Source organism: Synchiropus splendidus, chromosome 12, assembly GCF_027744825.2.
Source record: "Synchiropus splendidus isolate RoL2022-P1 chromosome 12, RoL_Sspl_1.0, whole genome shotgun sequence".
NCBI lineage: Eukaryota > Metazoa > Chordata > Actinopteri > Syngnathiformes > Callionymidae > Synchiropus > Synchiropus splendidus.
The window spans coordinates 2,648,621-2,673,169 of NC_071345.1; the positions used below are offsets into that span (position 1 = coordinate 2,648,621).

The 24,549-nt window shown below is 46.2% G+C and overlaps 1 protein-coding gene and 1 long non-coding RNA gene across 2 annotated transcripts in view; both read right to left on the bottom strand.

Moving 5' to 3' along the window:
* Nucleotides 1-428: 428 nt before the first annotated feature.
* Nucleotides 429-4,269, bottom strand: LOC128768436 (uncharacterized). Its single transcript, XR_008416241.1, has 3 exons — nt 3,943-4,269; nt 3,704-3,832; nt 429-3,630 (listed from the first exon to the last, which is right to left on the bottom strand). It is a non-coding gene; the product is annotated as an uncharacterized LOC128768436 (long non-coding RNA).
* Nucleotides 4,270-12,164: 7,895 nt separating this feature from the next.
* Nucleotides 12,165-24,549, bottom strand: part of rngtt (RNA guanylyltransferase and 5'-phosphatase) — a 71,149-nt gene continuing 58,764 nt past the window's right edge. Inside the window, exons 14-16 of the mRNA XM_053880276.1 lie at nt 22,469-22,535; nt 15,415-15,538; nt 12,165-12,963 (exon numbers count right to left, since the gene is read on the bottom strand). Coding sequence (XP_053736251.1) covers nt 12,800-12,963; nt 15,415-15,538; nt 22,469-22,535 — 355 coding nt within the window. The 3' untranslated portion in view covers nt 12,165-12,799. The remainder of the gene's footprint in view (nt 12,964-15,414; nt 15,539-22,468; nt 22,536-24,549) is intronic.

A 24,549-nucleotide genomic window follows, 5' to 3' on the forward strand; every position in this document is an offset into this window, starting at 1 on the left:
TTTTATTCAAGTTTGAGCTGTTTATTAAACAATATACAGCCTGAAATAGAACGGTTTATCATCATTTGAAGCGCTCACATCAGAATCCCACTGGGCTTCGCAAAGAGCAGCGCTCTGGCGCTGCCTCCTCGACCCAGGGCAGGACCTCCACCGCCGTGTGAAGTAGAGAAGCGTAAACATCTATTTCCTTATCAAGACGCGGTAACCAGGTCTGAGCCGCGGCCACATCACGGTCGCGCTGATTCATCGCCGGATCCGACTGAAGCCGCCGGTAACTGCCGCCACGTCCTGAGCAGAGCAGGCAGCGTAATTGAATCACAGGATATTACGCGGACAAATCATGTCAAGTGACACTGGCGCCATCTGTGGGGTGAGGAAAACTTCAGAGGCAAAGTTCAGGAGGACACGGTGGGGCCAAGAATGTTGGAGATGAGGACGGAGGGCATGAAGGTGTGACTGGAGGACCTCCCCCTTGTTTTCCTGTGGGAGGAAACCGGAGTCGCCCCTTTCTTCTGTGCCTCCCTGAAGTCAAGGCGTGACATGACCCGTGTCCCATCCTCTGTTCCCGCTGTGCGGCTCCCGAATCTTTCATGCCGGTTCTGATTCATCTGAGGGGCTCATTATTTACCGCCGCGATCCTCTGGACCCACGAGATAAAACGCTAAGCTGCGAATGCAAATTCCAACCTGCGATAACTGATAAGATGTGGCGCCGCAGCACGGAAACATCAAAAGCCTGAGAGGAGTTGCACCGGCGCGTCAGACGGTAATGATCTGCCACTGTCTTCACTTTGTCTCCTTTCGATCCCCACAAGGGAAACTTCACCTCCAGGTTTCCACTTGGAAGTCACCTGTGATGTGCCTCCGCTCCTGAGCCCTTTTGATGGCGTCTTGTTTCTACGCTCCTCCTCCTCCTGAGGGTCACACACTCCAGCATGTTTTCGGGTGCAGCTAGTCACCAGACATCAAGAGTAACCATCCGCGTGCCCTAAATTCAAGACAGCAGGAAGGAAGTCCCGAACAAAGGCGTGTAATGCGGCGCAAATATCAACGGCGAGCGCGGGATTATTATTGCGCGCAGCCTCTGAGCTCTTTATCTTCCTGCAGTCAGACGGCAGCAGCGTGTGCCAGGCGGACTGGTGTACTGTGACAGTTCCTCGCTGGTGTGCTTGGCATGCTAACCTGTTGGTGAGCGACGGCTCGGGCAGAGCTCGCCGCCATCTGTGTTTCAGACGCCGCACAAAACATTTTGTCCTCCACTGACTCAAAATGAGGACAGAGAGAAGATGCAAAAGCCGTGGGCGGAGGAGAGTGGTCCCATTTATCCTGGCGAGCGGATCGCTCTCTCGGGCGGAGACGGAGTTTGTTTCAGGTGTGAACGGAGCATTTTCACGTGTCACCGCCTCTGTGGAACTTTTTTTGGACCTGGCCAGAGTGTTCTGGATCTGCCCCGGGCCTCCACCCACCAGTCCAGAGCAGTGTCCAACCTTCTCTGAACCTGTATCGACAGTCTTCTAGGGGCTCAGACCAGGGCCTTTTCCATGATGTGGGACTGACAGACTCCCAGTTTGGGAGCCTTGTTCCTGGCCACGACTACTCTGTTGCACTTGGTTGGTACACGTCGTGTTCCGATCTTACAAGGAGCTGGAAGTTTCTCGAGCTGAAACGCCCCCCTGAGTTCAGACCTCAATGTCCTGAAAAAAAACCCCCACCACCGCTAAGGTGGATAGCAGTGTCTAAGTATGCACCATCGATGGGTAACCAAGTGGCTCAGGGGGGCGACTTCACCACGACTTCAGACTACGATATGTCTACCTCCATCGGCTCTAAATAAGGCAGAATTTCACGTCTTCAACGTGACCCTTCCGCCAGCGATGATGATCATTTTAGATAACCTCATTTCCTCCATCGACGCGCCTCGCTCGAAGATCGCTGCCTGTCGTGTCGGCATCAGAACTGAAGGAAGAATTCGCTCGAATCAGACTGGAAGCTCTTATTTCCTCCCACCTGCTGCTTCCTGGATGCTGGACCCAGATGAGACAAAATGGACTCCAGAATCCACAGAAACGGAGGGAAAACTCCCGAGAACAGCAGCTGGCGCACAGACTCACTCTGCTTTTTAGGGTGATAGAAGGTGTTTTTTGAGCCTGCTAAACAAGCCGCCCATTCTTTGTTAGCACCTTTAGCATCTTAGCTACTGGCCCTTTTAATAATCCCGGATCCAGATTTCAGTACTTTCTTACACATGTACTTGTGTTTTTAAGAGCCTGACTCGACGAGGAAAAAGAATGTGGTGGATGCTAACAGGGAGCTAAATACCAACATGCTAAAGAGTCGGACATCATGTCCTTATTATTTAGACAATTTGTTTTTGTTGTTTGATTTTAAATATCGTTTTATTTTTACACACAATTTTAAAGTTTAACTCCTCAAACATGTGAAACAGAAATATGCTTGTTCACTGTTTTATTTATAAAACCAGAAGACCTGGTTTCAGGTTCCTGGTTTGGCTTTCAGGGGAAAAAAAAAAAAAGTACAAAATGAAAAATATTCTGATTAAAAAAGTGCATGTGTGTGGAGCGCAGAGTAATATATCAACCCAAGAAGCAAACAGGATGAAAGCTCTGTCAGAAATGAGGAATGGAATGCTGCAGAAAAGCCACGAATCAGCATTTATTTAGAAATGTAATGAAGTCAGGAGGTCACAGCCGAGTGAACACGGCGGCGGCGTGTGAACCGACAGCTCGCGCTCTCATCAGCGGCCATTTTGACTCTAATCTGGGAGGCAGGTTGGGATCTGGGCTCGGCTGGAGTCAGAGCCAAGCAGGTTTGTGACTTGGTTAATTGCAGGCACTCTCGTGCCTCTGACTCGGCTCTGACTCGCAGGATTAATGTGACCGAGCTCAGACACGGACACGCGGAGCCACACACTCCCTGCATTATTTAAAAAGAGATTAAGGTAGAGACCAGCAGCCAGGACGAGGCTGGGTCCCATTATCTGTGCACGAGTTCAGTCAAGTGCGAAAATGAACACGGCTTTGCTGCCTTTGTGTGTTCATTATCTCCGAGTTAGTCTCAACTGGATGGGATTGTAAATCATGTTTGTAAATGTTTAGATTTGATTTCCGGGACGCTACACTTGATTAATCTATGATAATATTTTAGTTTGCTGTTTTACATACATTTTAAAATGGAATAAAACAAATGTTTGAAAAGAAATTAGAGATGCCTTTTTAAAATCTAAGAATTCCATCCTTAAGATTGACATTATTTATCATATACATTGGAAAAAACTAAACTATTTTAATAAAAAAAACAACCCAAACACATGAAATATAATGATATAGATATGAGCAGATGTGGAGGCGACGAGACTGAAGAGAAAGTGTTTGGTGTTGTTGCCATGAGTTGAAGGTGAAGGGTAAAAACAAGGATGGACCCATGACGGAACCTTGTGGGACACCGTAAGTGACATCTATTCCCAAGATTGGGATGCGCTGTACAGCCGACTTGAGTCAACTAAAACAAAGATGAGCTTTTATTTTGGAACAGGAAGTGTCTTCCAGACACATTTGAAACTGCAGTAATCTCCTCTGCCACAAATATGGGAGCGAATCGAGAGCAGGGGCAGCTGGAGGACGATGAAAGCAAACGCTCAGGACTCAGGAAGAGTTGAACTCAAAGAGGAGCTTCTGTGAACTCACGTGTGGAGAGATGGAGATGATGAACACCAGCGACGCGGCTCACTGATCTGCCTGGTACCTGTTGTCATGGCGACCAGCAGGATTGAAGTGACTCGTCACCGCCAAGGTTGTACAGATTATGTTCCGGCACTGAGAGAGGAGGAACAAAAACATGTTCTGTGAGGCCGCTCTCATGGCTGCCGTCTGCTCCGCGACGTAACCCGGCCTGGAACATCATGATCCGACACCGAGCGGCTCACCAGCGCCGTGGTACCTCTGGGGGGGGCGAGGGGGTGTGTGATGGAAGGAACAAGGTAAACATCAGTGGAGCCAGGCGAAGCTCAGGTGCCATGGCAACCGCATCCCTGCTAGCGGAGCGTCGAGGGACGACCGGCAGGTCAGTTGGTGGGGACGGCTGCTGACCTCTGACCTTCACTGACCTGTGGCTTCAACCAAACACAAGCACACAGATGGCCAAACACCACAATATTAGCAACACAACATCCTCAGAATTCCACCCTCCAGGTCCAAACACAACTGTGATAACAAAGAAACCACACAGCAACACAATAATGGAACCCAACACAACCAACAACATCAGCTTAACAACGGCTCTCTCAACACAGAAGAAGACTTGTACAGATAAAGGTGACTCTGGCTCAGAAGGACAGACACGACTCTTGCTCTGGACAAACCATTCACAAGCTCATTCTTGAAACACCAGCTGAGGGAGTTGGATGAACAGAGAGTTGGATGAACAGGGAGATGGATGAACAGAGAGTTGGATGAACAGAGTTGGATGAACAGAGATGGATGAACAGAGAGTTGGATGAACAGAGAGTTGGATGAACAGGGAGATGGATGAACAGGGAGATGGATGAACAGAGAGTTGGATGAACAGGGAGATGGATGAACAGAGAGTTGGATGAACAGAGAGTTGGATGAGCAGGGAGTTGGATGAATATGGAGATGGATGAACAGAGAGATGGATGAACAGAGAGTTGGATGAACAGAGAGTTGGATGAACAGGGAGATGGATGAACAGAGAGTTGGATGAACAGAGAGTTGGATGAACAGGGAGATGGATGAACAGAGAGTTGGATGACTAGAAAGCTGGATGAACAGAGAGATGGATGAACAGAGAGTTGGATGAACAGAGAGTTGGATGAACAGAGAGATGGATGAACAGAGAGTTGGATGAACAGAGAGTTGGATGAACAGGGAGATGGATGAACAGAGAGTTGGATGACTAGAAAGCTGGATGAACAGAGAGTTGGATAAATAGGGAGATGGATGAACAGAGAGTTGGATGAACAAAGAGTTGGTGCTTGACGCTCCAACAACAGTTTGATCGATGGTTGGAGAAATCTGAGATGAGAACAAATCACAGCGGCTAAATTTAGAGCTGCGTAAACGTGCAGCCGTCGCTGAACAACAAGTCCTGACCGACTCCCACATCACAGGCCGGAACATCTTCTGCCGCCGCCTCTGTTGATCATCGAGTTAGGATTCATATGAGACAGAGAAGCTGCCGTCAGACAAGCTGGGACGTGCTGTCAGATCAGGTCAGGGTCGTGGGGGCAGCAGCCAAGGTACAGAGGCCCAGACGTCCCTTTCTTCCTGCAGCTCTTCTGGTGAGGCCATCATCTTGCCTTGGCCCCCCCACCGGAGGGACACCTGGCGAGCTGGAGCAGGTGTTCACCTGGAGTCAGAGCTGAGTCAACAGTTTCCCTGCCAAACCAAACATCTTCTCAAGCTGCACCTGCAGCAGACTCACAATGATGCTAACACCTGAGAATCATACATTATGTCTCTGGTTTCCTCCCACTGTCCGCAAACACACTCATTGTCCCCTGTCGCCCCAGCTAGCCGGGCTAGCCTCCTGTGAGCCATAAAGTGGATCATCATTGGCTGTGTCCCTTCAGAGACCTCAGCTCTTCATCCTCCTCTCGTCCCACCTTCATCATCCTCCTCTTCTCCATCTCTCCTCCCTAACTTTGTCTCCAAACATCTCCACCTGTCCCTCAGACAGACTCACTTCTGAGCTTCTCAAAAGCATCTATCTGCTGCTCTGAGGTCACACACATCTCCACACTGCTTCTCTTCACTTCCATCTCTCTGAAAAAATGGGATAAAATGATGAAACGTGGCTAGAAAATGTTGACTTGAAGGCAGAACACCTATATAGCGGTTCACAACCCTGAAGAACTCTGAAGCTATTGTGTACTGAGGATGATTTTACTGAAGTGCAAGTCTGTTTCCTCTCATTCTTTCTTGTCCCACAGATGTTTTATGCTCCCTGAAATCAGAGAGTAAAAGGGTTCTCTCATAGGAACCCATCTGGAGCTCATGCTTCATCGGCTCCACCTGTTCTGAGGACCGACCTGTGATTCAAATTCTCTTTTCCTTCGTCGGATGTAAACATGTCTTTGTAATAATGCATCAATATCAAGCCCTATCCTTTGCACTGTCACTGTGTAGTCACTGTATTTACCCGCTGATCTGGGAGAAACTATTCCACTGTGTATGTCGCTGCTTGTGAATAGGAATGTGTTATCCTGCAAAACCAAAAAGGGGAAAGGAAGTGCTGTTTCTTAGTTGAGAAAAAGAGATGAAGTTTAGAGTGAAATCCAACCGATTTAATACCGATATTCGCTGTGTAGTTTGTTGTTGTACGGTTCAAAGGAACCAACATCATGAGCACATATGCAGATGATGCGCTCCTTCCCAGATGAGAGAAAGGGAGTCAGGATGGGACCAAATCAGAGTTCACGCCAAGTGAGTCACAGAAATGATGGTGAAAAAGCAAGGGCTCAAAAGCGTACGACCAATTTCGAGTGTGAAACATGGCGCTAATTGTTGCCATCGTCGGTCCCCACAGGGCGGTGAGAGAGAGAAGACTCGGCCAAATGGATCCCCAGTTTCCCGGCTGGTCCCCGGCTATCAAATATCCCGCTGAAGAGAGCAACTCATGTCATTATTGAGATGGAAGCGGGGGGGAGGTGGACCTCTGCCTCGTCATTTCTGATCCGTTTCTGTTGACTCACCAGCTCCTGGGTCAGAACACGGCCGTGAGAGGTGGCGGCGCTGGAGCGGCAGGACGGTCTCACCCTCCATCGCCGGAACTGGGCCCAGGCTTCAGTCAGAGAGCATTGATGATGGTAAACCGTGGGCAGGTCTACTGAGGAATCAGGGTCTCCCACCACTCATGGCACCACAGAGAAGCGGCGGCAGAAGAGCAGCCGTCTATTTTTAACAAGCTTCTAATGGGGATTATGGAGAGAGAAAACAGGATTACAGCAAATCCCACTGCCATCGTAAATTATGAGGATTAACAGGAGGACATGTTGAACAGTGGCGTAATGACTCCGCCACTCCAGGGGAGGGATTATTAGATGTGTCTGATGTCTTACTACAGTTAGACGAATTATCAAGCCCAGATCATCACATTTGGAAATGACTTCATCTCTGCTTTCTTTTTTTAATTATTTTTTTGTCCCACATTTGATATCTTAACAAAGAAATACAGATATGTTCCCCCCACATTTAAATTATTTCAAGATTAATGTAAATATTTAATATTTTAACTATGAGAAGATCTGTGTTTTGTAAAGAATTATATGTGTAATAAATATAAAAAATATGTATTTTACTTGTTATCAACATGATTTCAATCATGAAATAATACTATAATTATTATCATCACTATTAACTTATTTTCTTTCATATATTTTATTATCCATTTATTCATATATTGTATTTATTACAATTTATCTCCATTCAATATTTTCATTGCATTCTATTTTCTTATTATTCTATTTTTCATTTGAGATCTTTGGACTTTTTATTACATTGACAGAACAGAGTTTTTTTTTTCAACAATCTAGGCCGAGTCAGGACCTGGACTGCTGCGAGTTATTTGGTTTCCGATGAAAGTGAAAATCGGAGAAACAAAAAGATCTCGGAGTGGGTGAGGAGCGTTACCATGGCGACGCAGTTGACGTTCCTGAAGACCTTGAAGGGTCATGGAATGATTTCCGGCGCGTCGCGCCTCAGGAGTGGCACCAGGTCGGAGGTGGACTGCAGTCAATCGGATCGGCAGTGTTTTCGGCCGGTTCCGGTGGAGGGCGAGCTCTGATCTGCAGAGTGAGAGCGACATCAATTCCAATCTTATCTCTGACTGTGCAGGAGACCTGAGGTCGCAGAAAACATCAGCACATCTGAGCCGGTCTCCAGATCTGAAAACTGTCAACCAGAAACAGCGAAGAAAAACCTTTCACGGTGACCTCGTCGGCCAGTGGTGACGTCCACAGATGGTTTCCTTCCTTCCATGTGGAGAACATTAGACCTAGAGAGGGAGCACTTGGTTTGGTGTGATGGAGAAACTCTTCCCTTCCTCAGGAGGGATGGAGAATCAGCCTTCTGGGTCTTCTTCCTGGAGTGCAGAGCGTGGTCTCCAGACTTCCCCACAGGTCCCTCTGAGAGACTCATTTCTGACCCCAGAGAGGAGGTTTGACCGAGCGACTCCGCAGGCCATGCAGGGTCAGGGTGACGCAGCAGAACCCGGCCCGCCGGCCTCTCTCATGCCGCTGGATAAACCGCTGGTGAGTGCCGCTGCAGGGCCGGGCCTGAAATCCCTTATTGATCATAAACATGGAGCCACAGGCGCCGAGTCAGCGCAGCAGGGATGTGAATTATTGATGCAGGAGCGTCCGTGGCCTGAACCTCTGCGGCGCAGACGGCGACAGAAAGGATCCAGAGGATGAAAACTGCTCTCATCTTATCGCTTAAACCTGAGGTGCGTCTTTGAAGCCGAGGAGTGTGACACGGATGGTTCCTGACAGAAGGTCCGACAGCAAGGCCGGGTCATCCAGAGTTGATGCTCGGCAGCTCCTCATTAATGCTTCTGCTGGCAGCCGCGGTGAAGGAAGTCGGTCAGTCTCTATTCACGTGACGGCGCCGACACCGCTGGACCTGCCCGGCTGGATAAAGAGCCGCGTCACGGAGATGCAAGAGCTGTTCTGCAGGTGCGGCTGGCTCTGAGTCTGGGGCGATCAATGGCTCATGGAAGAAGAGAAAGACAAGAAGGAACAGGAGAGAAGAGAATCACAAGAAGAGAAAGACGAATAAAAGAAAAATAAGGAGAGAAAAGGAGAAAGAAAAGGAAAACGTAAAAGAAAGAAGGAAAAAGAAAGGCGAAAATAACAAGATCATGAAGACAGAGGGGAACAAAAAAGGAATATAAAAAAGGCAATAAAGAAAAGATGGAAAACGACTAATGGTAAAAGAAAGGTGAAAATTGACAAAAAATAAAAAAAGGGAAAAGGAAATGGAAAAATACGAATAAGAAACGAAAAAAGAAGAAAAAAGCAGATAAAAGAAAGGGAAAAAGAAGAAAAGAACAAACCAACAAAGAATATAAAGATACAGACAGATGGAAAAGAAAAAGGAAAATGACAAAGAAAATGAAAAAGAAGAAAGAAAAATGCTGAAGAAGAATAAGAAGAAAACAAGGAACGCACTTAGAGAGAGAGACAAAACAACTTTGTTGAAAACATAAGCTCCTTGACTGAGGTAAAAAGAAGAAGACAACCAGTGGCGGCAAGAGGAGAGGGAGAGGATGATGATGGTGGCAGGTGAAGGTGGGAGACTTGGGCAAACGTGGAAAGCTTCAGGCTCTCACCTTAATGTGGCTGTCAGGAAGCCGCGCCTCACTTTGCATGGCGGGTTGTTTGCTGCTGCTGAGCTAAATAACTGTTGTCTACAGAAGAGCGCTGTCGCCAGAAAGGTCAACGCATTTGGACCGAAACGCCTTCGTTTCAAGGCTGTGAAAGGCAATGACTTTTCTCTCCCGCCGGCCAAACAGATGAAATGTTTTCGAGTCTGGAGGATGGACCTTCAGGTGGAGGGACGGGTCTGGTGAAATCACTGAACTGTCCTTGGTTTGGGTGAGTGCTCTTCTTCGCCCGGCCAATAATCGTCCTTTTCATAAACAACTCTCATGACTCTCCATGACTTTGTGTCCCTCAAAATAAATAAATAGTTATGTTACAAAACTATTCACCAGAGAGAGTGTGATTTATGCCGAGAATTGATCAATAAAATGTGCCTGAAAATAAACTACATGATAAATTGGAGCTACAGAAACACTGCAGGACTTGAGTGAGAAAAGCTTTCACTGAACTTGAACAAGTGACAAGTGCGACAGCACTTAGAAAAGACCGCTACTGAACTGCAGAGACAGGGACTCACTTGGATGTGTTGGACTCCCGGATGACGACCAGGATGGTGTCTCCGCTTCAGAGCAGCGCTGATGTGACGCTGTGCTTGAGAGCGCCATCTGTGTCCCAGTGAGGAACAGAAGCGCCGCTGGTTTCAGTTTCCTCTCTGTGGCAGCAGTTCATCTCATTTGTCGCCGCCTGCCACGGTGAACCCATTCGACACCTGATAATAGATTAGCGGCGCCGTCTCTCCGGATCTGAAAAATTCATGCAATTACATTTCTAATTTGAGCCGACTAATCAGGTCAGAGCCGCCCGACTGAGCGATCAAAGCTCGAAATCAGACGGAGGATCAGACGAGTCGACGTTTGGAACCTGGACTTGTTCCTTCACGCCTCAGACGGCGCCTAAATCCAGCCCATGTGGCGCTCCAATATCGCGGTGGAGCGTCGCCAGCCTGCAACACCTGAGCCAAGAGCCTCCATCTTTGAAGCCGTTTCTGTCTCCTCCAATGGAATGAACATGAACTCAAATGTCAGCGACATCTAGTGGTGACTCATTCGGAGAAGCTCCTCCCACACTCGGGAACGGGACGACCAAGAGAGCTCTCCTCCTGTGAGCAGATTGACTGGGATGTTTCCCTCAAAACCAACTCCATCTACACAGACAAAAATGAGTCAAATAAATTTGAATCGCTACATCAGAACCCCCCAAAAAATAAAGTTAACGGACCTGTTTGTAAAATTATTATGATAAAATGAACGAGCAAAACAATCCGAATTATAATGTAGGTTACATGTTCTGATGCAATGACACCACTCGTAATATAAACAGAATAAAACTGACAAAATAATATATAAAACCCATCCCACCCATGTCATGTTTCTGTTTTTATTTAAACAAATATTTCAATGATTTAAGTTTTCTTTAACATATTCATTCAAATTATTGAGCACAATATTTCAAGAAAACAAATAAATTATGATACGAGAGGTAGATAATAAAAAAATAAGATAATGTAGAATTGTTTTACCTGTGTTTTCAAAACTACTGGACTAATACATGATAATAAATACATGTTATTTTTTATTTAATTCTTTCCATTTTTTTCCACTTTCATATTTTGTGCTTTTTTACTCTTCATTTTTACAGATTTTCACACATAACATCAATCTAGTTATGAATAAAAATAATTATATTAGCGAGGAAACTAGAAAAAATGTTTTATACTAATAAGTTGAAGTCAATACAAAATAGTGAAGATAAATGAAAGACTTGTATTGCTAGATTTGCTTGTCTCCACCAATTTACGTTACGTAACCTCACAACGGTAAAAGGACTGATGTGACTGTTGAAGAAGAACATCAGCCGGGGAGAAGGTGAACAAGGCTTTGATGGGAGTTGGGCAGCTCTTGTGCTGCGGTGCGCCGCAGGAGCAGAAGAAGACGCGTCACCTCGGGCAACAACGGCAGCAGCTCAAACACACGCTTGACTCGCCATGTTGTTCGTGTGTTACACACCGACGACTCGCTTTCTACTTCCCCATCTGCCCAATTCCTCCACAGTGCATGACTAACCGGTGTCGTCACGTCACTCCCAAAATAAGCGCTGATTCTGACAAGTGAGACTAAAAATAAAGACTCAACAACAGACAGTCAAATTAGTCTCCGCGGCAGCAACAAAACCGCACACCTCCTGTGCCGTTTACCACTTCACAAATGATGGTTAGGAACCGCAGCTGGGATTAGACGGGTGCAGGGACACAACGCAACATATCTGAAACTCTGAGACAGTGGTGATGGAGGGATTCAAGGTGAGAGTAGCTGCTACGATGACAGACAGACTGACAAGAGGAGAGAGGGGACGATGATGTTTGCGGAGGAGGTGGAGGCATGAGCTGGGGAGACTATCAGGAGTCAGAGTAGAGGTGTGAGAGGAAAAGGGGAAGCAAAACAGTTTAGGAACTTGGGGTCAATAATCAGGAGGCGGCAAAGAAGAGAGTGCAGGCAGGGTGGACAGTAGTGGTCACTGCCACGATGGTTAGAGAGTCACAGTTGAAGAGACAAGGTTGTCGTTGGGAGCAACTATAAGGAAGTGTGGAGACTGAGTTGGGGAGTTCAGGGGGGCAACCTCTGATGGGACCAAGAGGAGGAGCTCCAGGTGTTAGTGAAGAGTTCTGAACAGGAGGAGCAGCAGGATTATTTTTTGTGTCATCTGTGGGTTGTACAACCCTCATAAAACGCCTTCGTGCATTGTGAGTCTCAGAGACTCACACACCAACACTCTCACACACACACCACTATTTTTAGGCGCAACAGAAAGAAGTACTTCAGATCCAAACAGTGTTTCATGTGCGAGTCGTGGTCTTCTTACCGTCCACTGTTCTCTCTGGACCCACCATGATGACAAGCTTCAGATGTTGGGAGCCACTCGCAGCGCAGCAGCCACCAGAACCTCAAAACACTCACAAATCAATTCAAGTCATGGACTAAGAAGAGGGTGGGATACATACCACTGGGGGCGCCGACAGTCTCCCCCCTCTCAGGCTGGCTTCACCACCAAAAAAAACACAATAGAGTCGCTGTAGTTTGGTGCCTTTTTTATTGAAATGAACAATGAGATTGCAAACGAAAGCAGAAAGAGCAGCCAGGTTGTTGTTGTTGACTTCGTCGTCTCCTCGTCAGATCCCGGCCTCGGACGAGCCCCGACTTTAAAAACAATAAATAGTAAAGAAAAGTAACCACACTTTGATAAAAGTAGTTAAAGCTACAAATCATCCTATTGGGTTGATCCACGATGCAGTCGAGCACGTCCACAATGATCCGGCTGGTAGAGTGTGACCCGCGCTGAGGACTCGATGTGAGGCGGACCTGCTGGTCTGGAGTCTGGAAGAGGGTTAGGAGCTCAGAGACGGCCTCTTTGGAGGAGGCGGGGGCATGAGTGCAGAGTCCGGGTCCGGCGGGTGTTTCCTCTTCTGGGCTTGGATCCCCTGAGAGCAGCGGTCCAAAAACTCAAAGAGGATCTCCTTGGTGACGGGTTCCTGGATGCTCCTGCAGACAGCTGGAGGAGACATGAACGTGAATTATGTGGAGGTCCTGCTGGAGGTGAGGCATGAACAAGATCTGATTCATCCACATATTTGACTGCATCACGAGGGCAGCAGCTGAAGCAAAGAGGCCCACACACAGACCTCTTCTATTCTTCTGGAGGAACAAGAGCCAAACCAAGCGTTCCGTGGGTTTGACCTGGCACCTCCTCCCAGTTTAAACACCTCACTACTCAACCCCACCTAGACGACTGAGCTCCTCTCACTAAGACAGAGTCCAGACATCAAGCAAAGAATTGTGATCTTGTCCTTCCATCACTGCGAAGCTGGTGACACACAGAGGAGAAATCCACCGGCTAGTGGAGTGCTTTGCTTCTGGATCAGCTCTTTCTTCACCACTCTATATCCCTGGACATGGACTGTTTGTTCCTCTTCCCTCTGGCAGGAGGCTACGGTCCATCCAGACCAGAACCTCCCGTCACAGGAACAGCTTCTTCCCCTCGGCCATCAGACTGTTAAATTCGTGAACAGCCTTGTTGTTATGTTATTCTATTTATTTTATTTTATTTTATTTGTTCTTTGTTGCACTTTATTCCAAGACACTTTCCTAGTCAGTGGGCTCCCCACTGACCATGGCAATAAATCTGATTCTGATTCTATATAGTCCTCAAGACTGAAGGTGGTTCATGGATCCATCTGAGCATCTTCAACTCCTCCCATCACTCATGATCAAGACCCCATGATACTTGAACTCTGTTTGAGAACCATGGTCTCTGGAGGACCTGACCTTCATCCCTCAGGTCACCAAGCTGAGGATCCTCTCCGCCCCTTGAGGCTGAGGGTCCCAATGTTTGTTAGTGACACATAACGCGTCTTAATAAAGTCACGTCCTGTGCTCCCATGGTCACTTAACTTATGGACGACTCAGTCTTTTCAGGAGGATCACACTGAAACCGCGATTTCCCGTGGCTCAGGCCTCAGTGCACACGAGTGCCCTCCCACCTGTAAGCCACCCCACTAGCAAATGCTTGGCTTTGCTCACCAATCCTACCACAGGGACGAAGACCTCGCAGTTAATGAACCACATCACTCAACAGAAAACTTTCAGTTCTGGTTCAGTCCTCTTCGCTCGACAGCAAGCGAGGGAGAAGTTGAGTTGATATTCCAAGGCTGCGACTCCCGCAGTACTTAACATCACAGTTGGAACGCATGGCAACGGTTGCTACGGGAGGCAGTGGATAAACACTGGTGATGTTTGATGAAGCTCTTCTCCCCGCAGGAGTTGGCGGCTCTTGGTCAGGTGAAGTCAATAACTCACGACGGCCATCAATTCCTCTTTGGAAGCATCTTCACTCGAGTGTGCGTCTGCTTGATGGCCTTGATTCTTTCCATTTGTCGTTTTAGGTGGCTCCGTGTAAAGTCGGCGTCTGGCAAAGTGCTACACAAATTATGTTTATTACCGCGCCATGCATTTCACTTGTGTTACTTCATACCCCGGGAACAGGATGAGAGGAAGGTACTGCGAGCAGGAAAAGTGAAAACATCAGTGGATTTCCAGACTGCACCAGGTGCTGCAGGCTGCCTGCTGATCGTCTTATTTATGTCTCCAGAGAGAATGTAATGTATTACCATTACATTAATGTACAAACGTAATGCTAAACACCAGCGCGTGTCCACATGAGTGGACAGGTGCCTGCAACTAAGCAGTCCAAGGGCTGGAAAACGGGGGACCAAGATGGAGTTCAGGGTGGACTAAACAAAAGAGTCTCGAAGAAAGCGATCATTGATTCTTTCTTCAACCCTTTTCCTCTCGCACGCTCTACTGATTTCTGATCTTCATCTCTTCGCTCACACATCCAGCGCTACAGTCAGTATTAAAGGTGAACAAGGCGAGATGTTAAGACTCTTATTACTGTTCACCCGATAAAAATTCAGCTTAACCCTGATGTAGTTTAGCCGTGTTTGACTTGAGTCACATAAATGCTTCAAACCCTGATCATTTTTTGTATCTTCTAGAAGCCCAGTTTACACTGTGTCACACCAAGTCAAAAATAACATAAATGTACACGTTTTCACTCATGTTATATGGCGTTACTCACCTTTAGAATAATGCTGGCTTCAGATTTTAACACAAAAGTTCTAGTTTCTTTAATCGAAATGAAGACAGCAGAGATTAAACCTTTTTTGAATGAAGAATTTGAACCTTTCTGAGGTCACTGAATTTCATTTTGGCAAATTAGATCATAATTCGAACATCTCAAGCATTTTAACCTAACATTCTCTGAGTGAAATATACAAACACGACTAAGATCACCTAAAAAAAACCCTGATAAAAGCATCACTTTGCTTTAGCCATTTTAAATGAAAGTTCATATTTAAGATAGTCAGAATTGTCTGAGACGAAGAGACTCAGATCTCTTTCCAGTTGGTTAAAACAGCCGGTTGAAGAACCGAAGGCGACTCACCGATGGCCGTGTCGTAGGAGTTGGGGAAGCTCTTGTCGACTCTCTGCCTCATGAACACCCAGGTGTTGTTGGCGAAGGTGCACTCGATGATCTTGTTGTCGTACGCCTTCAGCTCTTTAGTGGCCTGAGCGGATGAAAGGAAGCAATCAGAAAACAGCGACACTGATGTCTTCCTTTGTGGTCGCCGTGGAAACCTTGCTCTCGGAACTCGGAGGAAATAATTACCACAACGTCTCACGGTGTTCGGCGAACTACCATCGAGTCGTTGGATTGATAAACAAGCAGACGGACAATTAAGATTCAGACAGACGAGCGTTGAAAACCAGCCGTTTGCAGCCACACAATGATGATAATGAAGAATGCCTTGTCCTTGTGGGAATCTAATTGAAATACATTTGCATAAAAATATCATAATTAACATCGCAGCAGACGAGCACTAACAAACAACAGATTGTTCTGAACACGATAAACAAGCTTCTTATCTGACACACATCCTGGTGCAACGTTGGCAACAGTGAAGCGATCACTCTTTTAGGAGGCTGTTCTTCAAACACAACATGAGAGTGACCAACACAAAGTGCAAAGACAGCTTCACTTCCCATTTGAATGATCATCCTTTAAGGTTTTAAATGTGTTTTCTTGTTCATATAACCGCTACCAAATATCTAGTAACTGCTGTTGTAATCCAGACCATCTAACCCGAGAAGTCCAAGACTTTGGAGGCTCAAGACTGAGTTGAGCCCAAGACCAATGAGAGGGCCAGACAGAATACAGAAGCACATCACTCAGAGAGACACATTTGTTTCTTGGCGCAAGAGAAACATTGGTGATTTTTTTCAAAACAAATAAAGAACTGAAATGCTATCACTGGATCATACTAGAAGTTTGGTCTGTAATAGTTTCTCTGTCTTGGACTTGGTGTCGTTCAGGTATTGGCCTTGATAAGCTGGTCTCAACTACAACAGTGTAAAAGACCATAAAACTGATCAATAAAAACAAGTCAGAGGTCAGAGTTGCCGCCAACTTCAGGCTCTTAGAGGATTCCAATCAGACAAGTGCACTCAGATTCAGAAGAGCGTCATTCCAACAAATGTCTTCAGCTCTAAACTCTTCCCCCTCATGGCATAGACGATCGAGTCTTCAACTCTTGTCACTTGCTCACCTAGAAATAAGAGTCTTTAGAATTGCAATTGGTGTGTCTGAGGCAAGCGTCAACATCAAAAACGTAGCCATTTAAAGAGCAGCGGGCTCACTTGGCGGGTGGGAGTGGGCTGGAGATTAACACTGAGAACTTAGTGCTAGTTTAAGGCTTTTAAAAGAAAGACCTGGAGTTTTCTGTCAAACATTCACACTCACATCGTGGCAGTGGTCACACAATGATGACGAGCTGAGTGCACACGAGTCAAAACCTACCAAGTCAGTGGCTGGCTGAGTACAATAAAGCAAAAAGTCTCGACGGAGCACGACGGAGTGTTTTGGCTGCCGGCGGCTGAAACCAATCTCTGTCTGCCCAAGGCCGCGGTGACCACGGCACGTCCAGAATATCATCAGCAGGTCTCCGTCACTGGGCACTGAGAGCCAGTGGAGTGTGGAAATGTGCCAGTCTGACAGGAGTTTCATGTTGAGGAGCAAAGATTGAAAACCTGAAGTGCCATCTCACTCTAGAACACCCTGATGTTTATCAAGCAGAACCGACTAGAAATGCATCAGCGCAACGTTTCATCACTTGAGGAGATAATTGCACACAATTAACACATGTCAGGGTTAAAGCTGATTCTGACGAGTCTGCAAACAACTTCCCACTCGACTTTCAGTGGAGAGTCTGAAGTGCATAAACACATCGTCGCTACACAAGAGTCCTGCGGTGCTCCTCTCTGCGACACATTGAAATGTCGAAGGAGTCAAAGTGATCAACACAAAGTTTTATAAGTGCTCAATATTAAAAGAAAGTCAAACTACTGCAAACTCAATTACCCGACCAAGACTCATTTCAGATGGCAGAATACTCTAAGTCTCAAATGTACAATCGAAAACGTGATGGCCGTTTTTAAGCAGAAATACGTCAAGATAGAGTAGAAACTATTAAATTGACACGGTGCCACTATGCACACAGTCTTCGACAGCTTCATTTTCGCCTCGCTCGACAAAGGTCATTCAAATGACCAGACTCATCTTCACCACTATGCAGGAGAGCAGCAGCAGAAAGTGAAAGTAAACTTTTGAGAGGATTCAAGGAAACATTATTAAAGTCACCTAAAAAGGGAAAAAAAACTTGGACATGAACATGGAATAAGAAGGAACCACACATTCAGTCCACTCTAACATAGCAATGCCAAATCAGCTTACCTTTGTTGGACGTGTGAGACAAGGTCGATATATAATTACAATGGACAGAAGTGTCATGCATCTCTCCAACCAACCAGTGTGCACAAACTTAGCTAAGGTCAGGTAAAGGGGGCAGCAGCCAAACAGAAGAGGCCCAGACTTCCTTCTCCCCAGAGACCTCCTCCAGCTCTTTTGCGAGAATACTGAGGTCAACTGTGAGACCTAAACAGTGACCTCCGGGTCTGTCCCTGGGCCTCCCCCCAGCTGCCTGGAGCACCTTGAAACAAATCAACACCAGCAGAAAAGTTTAACCGTAAAAATAATGAGGTTATTGATTCTTAATGAGTGAAATGTAGCAACTTATGGCTTTTGAAAAGCCAACTGTAGGACAATGAGTCATGGTGATACTCAGCACGCAGTCATCAGTCAAAAGCTCTTTCATCCAACATTCCTCATCATAGACAAGTTCTCACCACGGTCATCCCACGACCACCATTGAAATGAAAAGCGCTTCATTTTGGCGAAATGCCAGACAGTGATGTAAGAGCTCGTGCGATACGGCGGAGCGCGGGCATCTGGGCACGCAACAGGCGAAAGAAATCCAACGGGATGAAAGAGACAAGAGAAAAGAAAGAAAGAGATCATTCAAAACCCCATTTCAGACGCTGCATTTGAAACGTTGACAGATGCGCTTAGGTGGGAGACAGTTTGATGAGACAATGCAGGTTTCTATATGGGCCGGGTTGGCAGTGGTCGTAAAGCACCAACAGAATCTCAAGCTTTCCTAAAGCACAGCACAGCAAGCTGGCGGAACAGGCCGGTGCGGCGTGTTGCTCCAGGCAGGGATCCCTTCCTGCTGGTGAGGGGTGACATTTTGGCTGCCATTTCTCGTCACCACTTGGTGCCAAATCCGTCCAAATCTGTCTAGTTGTGTACGCACATGTGTGCTGTAGCGAGAGCCCCTTCGGTTTCTCCTACAGCCCGGACTTCAAAGTCTCAAAAACCCAGGAAAGAAAACGACAATTACAGTTTTGTAAATCTACGTGCCGACCAGTATCACGAAGCGATAATGACACGATTCATCAGGCGACATTGTTGCTGTCGCTTTGATCGAGTCTCATCGATCCTGGGCACTTTCACTATACTGTACGTCAGATGACGGGATGACTTCCATGGACTGCATCCATCTCAGCCTCCATGAAACAGTGCTCAACGGCCACAACACTTCCCTGGTGCAGTAGTCTCCAGAGTGTATTGCAGCCTGGCACACGGCCGTCCTGGCACAGGCTTTGGTGACAGCAGATGGCTGTTCAAGATCACAGATGTCCAAGAACCACCACACTTGTTATTAACTGCACATACATTGCGTTACACCTTCATCTCTCTCATTAGCTACAGATCCAACTGCACTAGTGTGCAAGTACTCAGGCCTTCAGTGCTGCGACACTACTGTACGAATGTTTGAGTAAACTGAGACCCACCATAGCTGTAGAACTCACAGACCTCAGCCAACATTGTTCTACTGTCTTAGCACACTGTGGTCCTACTACACTGCCTCACAAGTAAAGCGTACATATTACTGTCCCGATGCAGCGTTGGCAAACTACATAGCACTGAAAGCCCACTAAGCTAGTGATCGAGAACAGTCACTCCTCAACTCCACGATGTTAGTACAGGGTGAACACACAATATTGACATTTAACATAGCTACTTCCAAAATACTGACCAAGTACAGCACCACAACAAACCCTAGTACATGACCGTCAATGCCTTCCTTGTACCATATGCTCCTATCCTGGTCCCGGCCTTGAATCATGTGACCGCCCATCTCATGCACAGTGCCATAGCACAGCAGTCTTACACCATTCGAGTAAAGAATGCCAATCTGTCCTCTGTACTATGTTCCTGATCCTAAGTGTGTAGCATCCTGGTCCTCTCAAGAAAAGTACTAAACTTCAGTGACTATCATGCTAAACACTTGTGGTCCAAGTATACAGCCCTGGGGAACTAACTAACACACAGGTGTTCAAGTATAGTGTAACCCAACCGAAATACTTTGCCAATACAATCTCCAATATACGATAAAACTACTTTATGATTCAATAAAAGTCACCTGTGGTCGAGAGCTGTTCTATCCACTTCTACCTTACATCATCCATAGACAGTATCTGCAGTATCCACATTCAGATTCATGTATTTTTGATGCTGTTGACATCAAGTTCCATAGCAAACACAAAATTACACTGCTGAACTGCAGTTCAGTTGTGTACCAAGAAAGCAGATATGAATGCGAGAATACAGAGGGAATAAGAAAAGTCGTCAGTGATATTTTAAGTGTTGTCTGTTAAACTGCACGCGGCATTCAATTATTGCCAGAAATAGAACAAGAACTTGAGATCACACAGCCAACCATCAGATGAGGGAATCAGGGGGGACTGACTGTCGCATCAGAATACGATCGCTGGAGATAATTACAAATGATTTCATGTTAATGACAATGTCATAGACTCAATATAGTGGTTTGTTTGCTTGATGAAAGAAGAGAAGGAGTGATGGTGGATCACAAAAGCTTTTGGAGGGAGAAACAATGTGGGTGAAGAAAAAGAGCACTGACCCCATGCTAGACGCTAATAAAACCTGGTGACACAACTGACCAAACGTAAGCACGGCCTCTTGGACTTGAGAGATGCGGGTGACTTAAATCCTCACACACAGCTGGTGAATGACTTGCTCGGACTCGACCGTATAACCTGAAGACAGGCAGCAACTTGTTTTCGTCGAATGTGGATGAATATGTCAGAGTGGGTGTGGCACCTTTCAGTCCCCTGATGAGCGTGGAGACACTCACAAACCCTTGAAAGTGCACAGAGTTGTTTGCTACTTTCCACAATGATGGTTTCAGGAGTCAGCAGAATGGAACACGACAAGGAAGAGCGAGGAAAGAGAAGGCTGTGACATGCCATCATGGTGAGCGAGTAACGCTCATTAATTGCACTGACATCACAGAGGGAGTCAGGTGAGCGCGGAGGGGAGACGCCTTGACAGTGAAACATTTTCAGTGCGTCTCAAGTGTGTGAAGTGCGGCGCTGCAGTCTCACAGCTTCATCAAAGTTCCTGGTCTCTGACAGAGAGCTGCTCTTATCTCAGTATCAAGTGAACACATCTGTCAGGCTCTGCTGAGATTATTTACAATTAATGAGCAGCTCTCACAGGCCTTGGCTGCATCAGCAAAAAACGTGTTTTATATATGAAATATAAACGGCGGAGTTTAACTTTGGATGGGGAATAATCACGGAGAGAAAGAGCAGAGAGGCAGATGTGAGTTTAATCGTCTATTATTAGCTCAGATTTAACAGCTTTGCTGCTGACGCTGCGTGACCTAACACATGCAGCCAAAATTCTTTCTTATTCACGTTTGTAGTGAGAAACACTTCCCACCTATTGTATCATGTAGGGTGTTGAAGGTTAGCCGCAGTAAGACGGAATATATGTGTGTGAATGAGAGGGACACAAGTGGACAGGTGAAGTTACAGGATGCAGAGATAAAGAAGGGGGGGATTTGAAGTACTTAGGCTCAACTGTCCAGGGTGAGAAAGTGTGAGAAAGAGGTGAAGAAGTGGGTGCAGGCAGGATGGAATCATTGGAGAAAAGTGTCAGGTGTGACGTGTGACAAAAGGGTGTCAGCAAGGATGAAAGTGTTCAAAAGGGTGGTGAGGCCAGCAATGTTGTATGGTTTGGAAACAGTGGCACTGAGGAAAAGACAGGAGGCAGAGCTGGAGGTAGCAGAGGTGAAGATGCTGAGCTTCTCTCTGGGAGTGAGCAGGATGATGATAGGATCAGAGGGACAGCACATGTGCTCAGGTGTTTAGGAGACCAAGTCAGAGAGGCTGGATGGAGATGGTTTGGACATGTATAGAGGAGAGAGAGAGAGCCAGTACATTGGTAGATGAAGATGTTGAGGTTGGAACTGCCAGGCAGAAGGTGGAGAGGAAGGTCAAAGAGGAGATTGATGGAGGTGGTGAAGGAGGACATGAGGTCTGTAGGTTTGAGAGAAGAGGAAGCAGAGGACAGGGGAAGATGGAGGAGGATGATCCGCTGAACCGCTGAAGGTAGAAGAGAAAGAAGAAGTATCATGTAGGGTGTTGATCATTAAGGCAAAACAATATTCCGTACAGTGGAGGGATGGACAGAGAGCAATGGTGTGTTGTGGTATTCCATGCGAGAAGATTAGCAGCAGGGCAAATTTACAATGTCGCAGTTTTATTTCTTTCTGTGGCAAGAAAACAATTAGAGGCATGATTGGGCTGGACTGAATATTTAACTGTGAAAGCAGCAAATTAAAACAGCAGCCCTGGAGAGTAGAGGGAGCGCTAACTCAAAGTTAATAACTAATCAAGCGCTAATAGAAGAAAAATAATCTGTTTTAAATTAGCCCCAATAAGGGACGCAACCTTCAAAGTCTTTGGAATGCTCCTCACTGCGTAGCGCTGATAGGGTCACGGGGGCAGCAGCACAAGGACAGAGCCCCTGGAGGTATGACATTCCGGAATACAATTGATAACTGAAACTGATTTATGGAATATTGTTCAGCTGTTTGATGATTCTCACCTTGACATCATAATTAAAAACGTGAACAGGCAATGGTGACTTCCAGGGTTATTAATGCCGGAATCATGCATGATAAAGAAGGGTCCACACGACACAGAATCTTCAGGTTCACACTACTCACCTTCATCTTGGCGAAGGGCCTGTCGAAGTTGCCCACGTACAGCAGGCCCACCGTCTCTGTGAGCATTCTGAAAGAGATAAAAACACGACGGCTTAACGCTCAGCACCGCAAAGGCCGGATTTTAACAGAGCAGAATCTGGGTGGCAACAACGGCGGGAAGAAAAAATCTCTTATTTCCTGGGAGCGAAACAGAACAGCAGAGACGTGCGATGACACCTTCGTGGAGCCCTTCTGTGACGACTTGATGTTTTCAAACCCGCAGAGAGGGTTTCACGCTCCGAGGAAATGAGACATGTTCTAAAGTGCATGTTAAATCTCGACCTGGGAGCCGACTCCAGCACTTGTACAGCACTAGACTGGGATTTACACCCACAGTTGTGCATCTCTCAACAGCGCGGACATGCGTTTGTGTCTCCAACCCCAGAATAACAGCCTGCAGATGTCTTAATCACACACCTCCAAAAACACCCCCGTGCTATTATTTCCACACGCCTGCTGCTATCTGTAGCTCGGCCCTTGCTTCGACTTGCCTGGATGTTGGTTCTCTATTCTCAGAAAGGAAATGAAGACTGACGAGCCAGGGCTGTCTTCTACCAGATAGTCCATGTGACGCAGGCAAAATCAAAATACAAAGAATCCGAGACTGGGAATACGTTCCAGGAATTGACTCCAAAAATAAATTAGAATACAGCTGAAAGTGGGCGGATATGGAAAGGGACGCAGGAAGTCTTCCTCCTCCTCATTTGTCCTCCATTGAGACACTCATTGTCTTAGACCCATTTCCAGTTTGCTATAATTTGGCTTTGGTCGCACCAGTTTACCCATTGACTGGTTTAGTGAACCGGAGTACAGGTATCATGGCAAATACTTCATTCTTAACTAAGTGACAATCCAAGGTTTAGCTTTATTCAACTCTTGACTCAAGCAGAATAGCTCTAAAAGTCAGTGGCTGCATTGAGATAATTCCACGTTATCAGAGTTCTCAACCAGCTGTGGCATCATGAATCAACTCTGCCAAGTAGAATTTTTCCTATTTACGTTAATATATAATTGCTTTTTTAAACTTGCCTCGATTTTTGCTGAGTATTTTTTCAGGCGGGTCCTCTCTTATGAGCATTTGGGCATGAGTAATAATATGTTTATGGAGCTTTACAGAGTTAATGGGGAAAATAAATACATCCAGGTGGATGTATTTATCAAAGGGTGTGGCGGAGGAGACTGGTACACAGGGTTCTGAGTTAGAGAGATTGACATGGTATAGGCCTGAAGAAGAAGGATCACACTGAATGACAACCAGGCAACAGACCCGCTGCTTTGGCTTGAGAATCATCACCCACGTTACTGGACTATTTCTTTTTTCACAGTGAGTGTGCAGAGATCTTCGGGCTTTGCATCATCTCCCACCAGTTTCCCATCTGTCTGGCTTCACCAAGAATTCTCTTCCTGTCAATGTCATACAGGAATCTCACTGTTCTCCACCTCTCCTTCACATTCAGCACCAAAAATGCAGTAAACAAATTTTGGCTCTGGAAGATGCACCTGTTTAGAAATATTTTTGGTTAAAAACTATGTTTTTCTGGTAAATTTATCTCATATTTCGGGGAGAGAAAGCCAGCGTTTTGAAGAGCTCATGCATGTTACTTTTGCCAATCACACAGTGTAATTCGGTGTGAAAGTATTGAGACGAAACATGACATTTACTAAATCTTCTCTGATGAGAAACACAATGCAAGAGAAAACAAATGAAATGCTGGAGCACAAACAACCCATCCGTGACGGCTCTTCAACAGAGCAAGGTCACGCAGTGTAGAACTCTTTATATCCACAGAGACGGCTACTTCGATCCGCTGACCAAATAAAGGCTTCATATTTGCTCTGCAGATTTTCTCTGTTTGTCTTTGTGGCTGAAATGATGCAGCCCCCGGATTGAAGTGCCATATGAGAGACGCATTTATCACACCACTTCGGCATCATTGAGAGAGAAATGATGGGAAAGTTAATATCAAAATTTGTTCATCACTCCACTTTGTTAATGGTTCCGATCGTATTGCGCTGCGGTTGGAATCGTCCAACTGTGACTT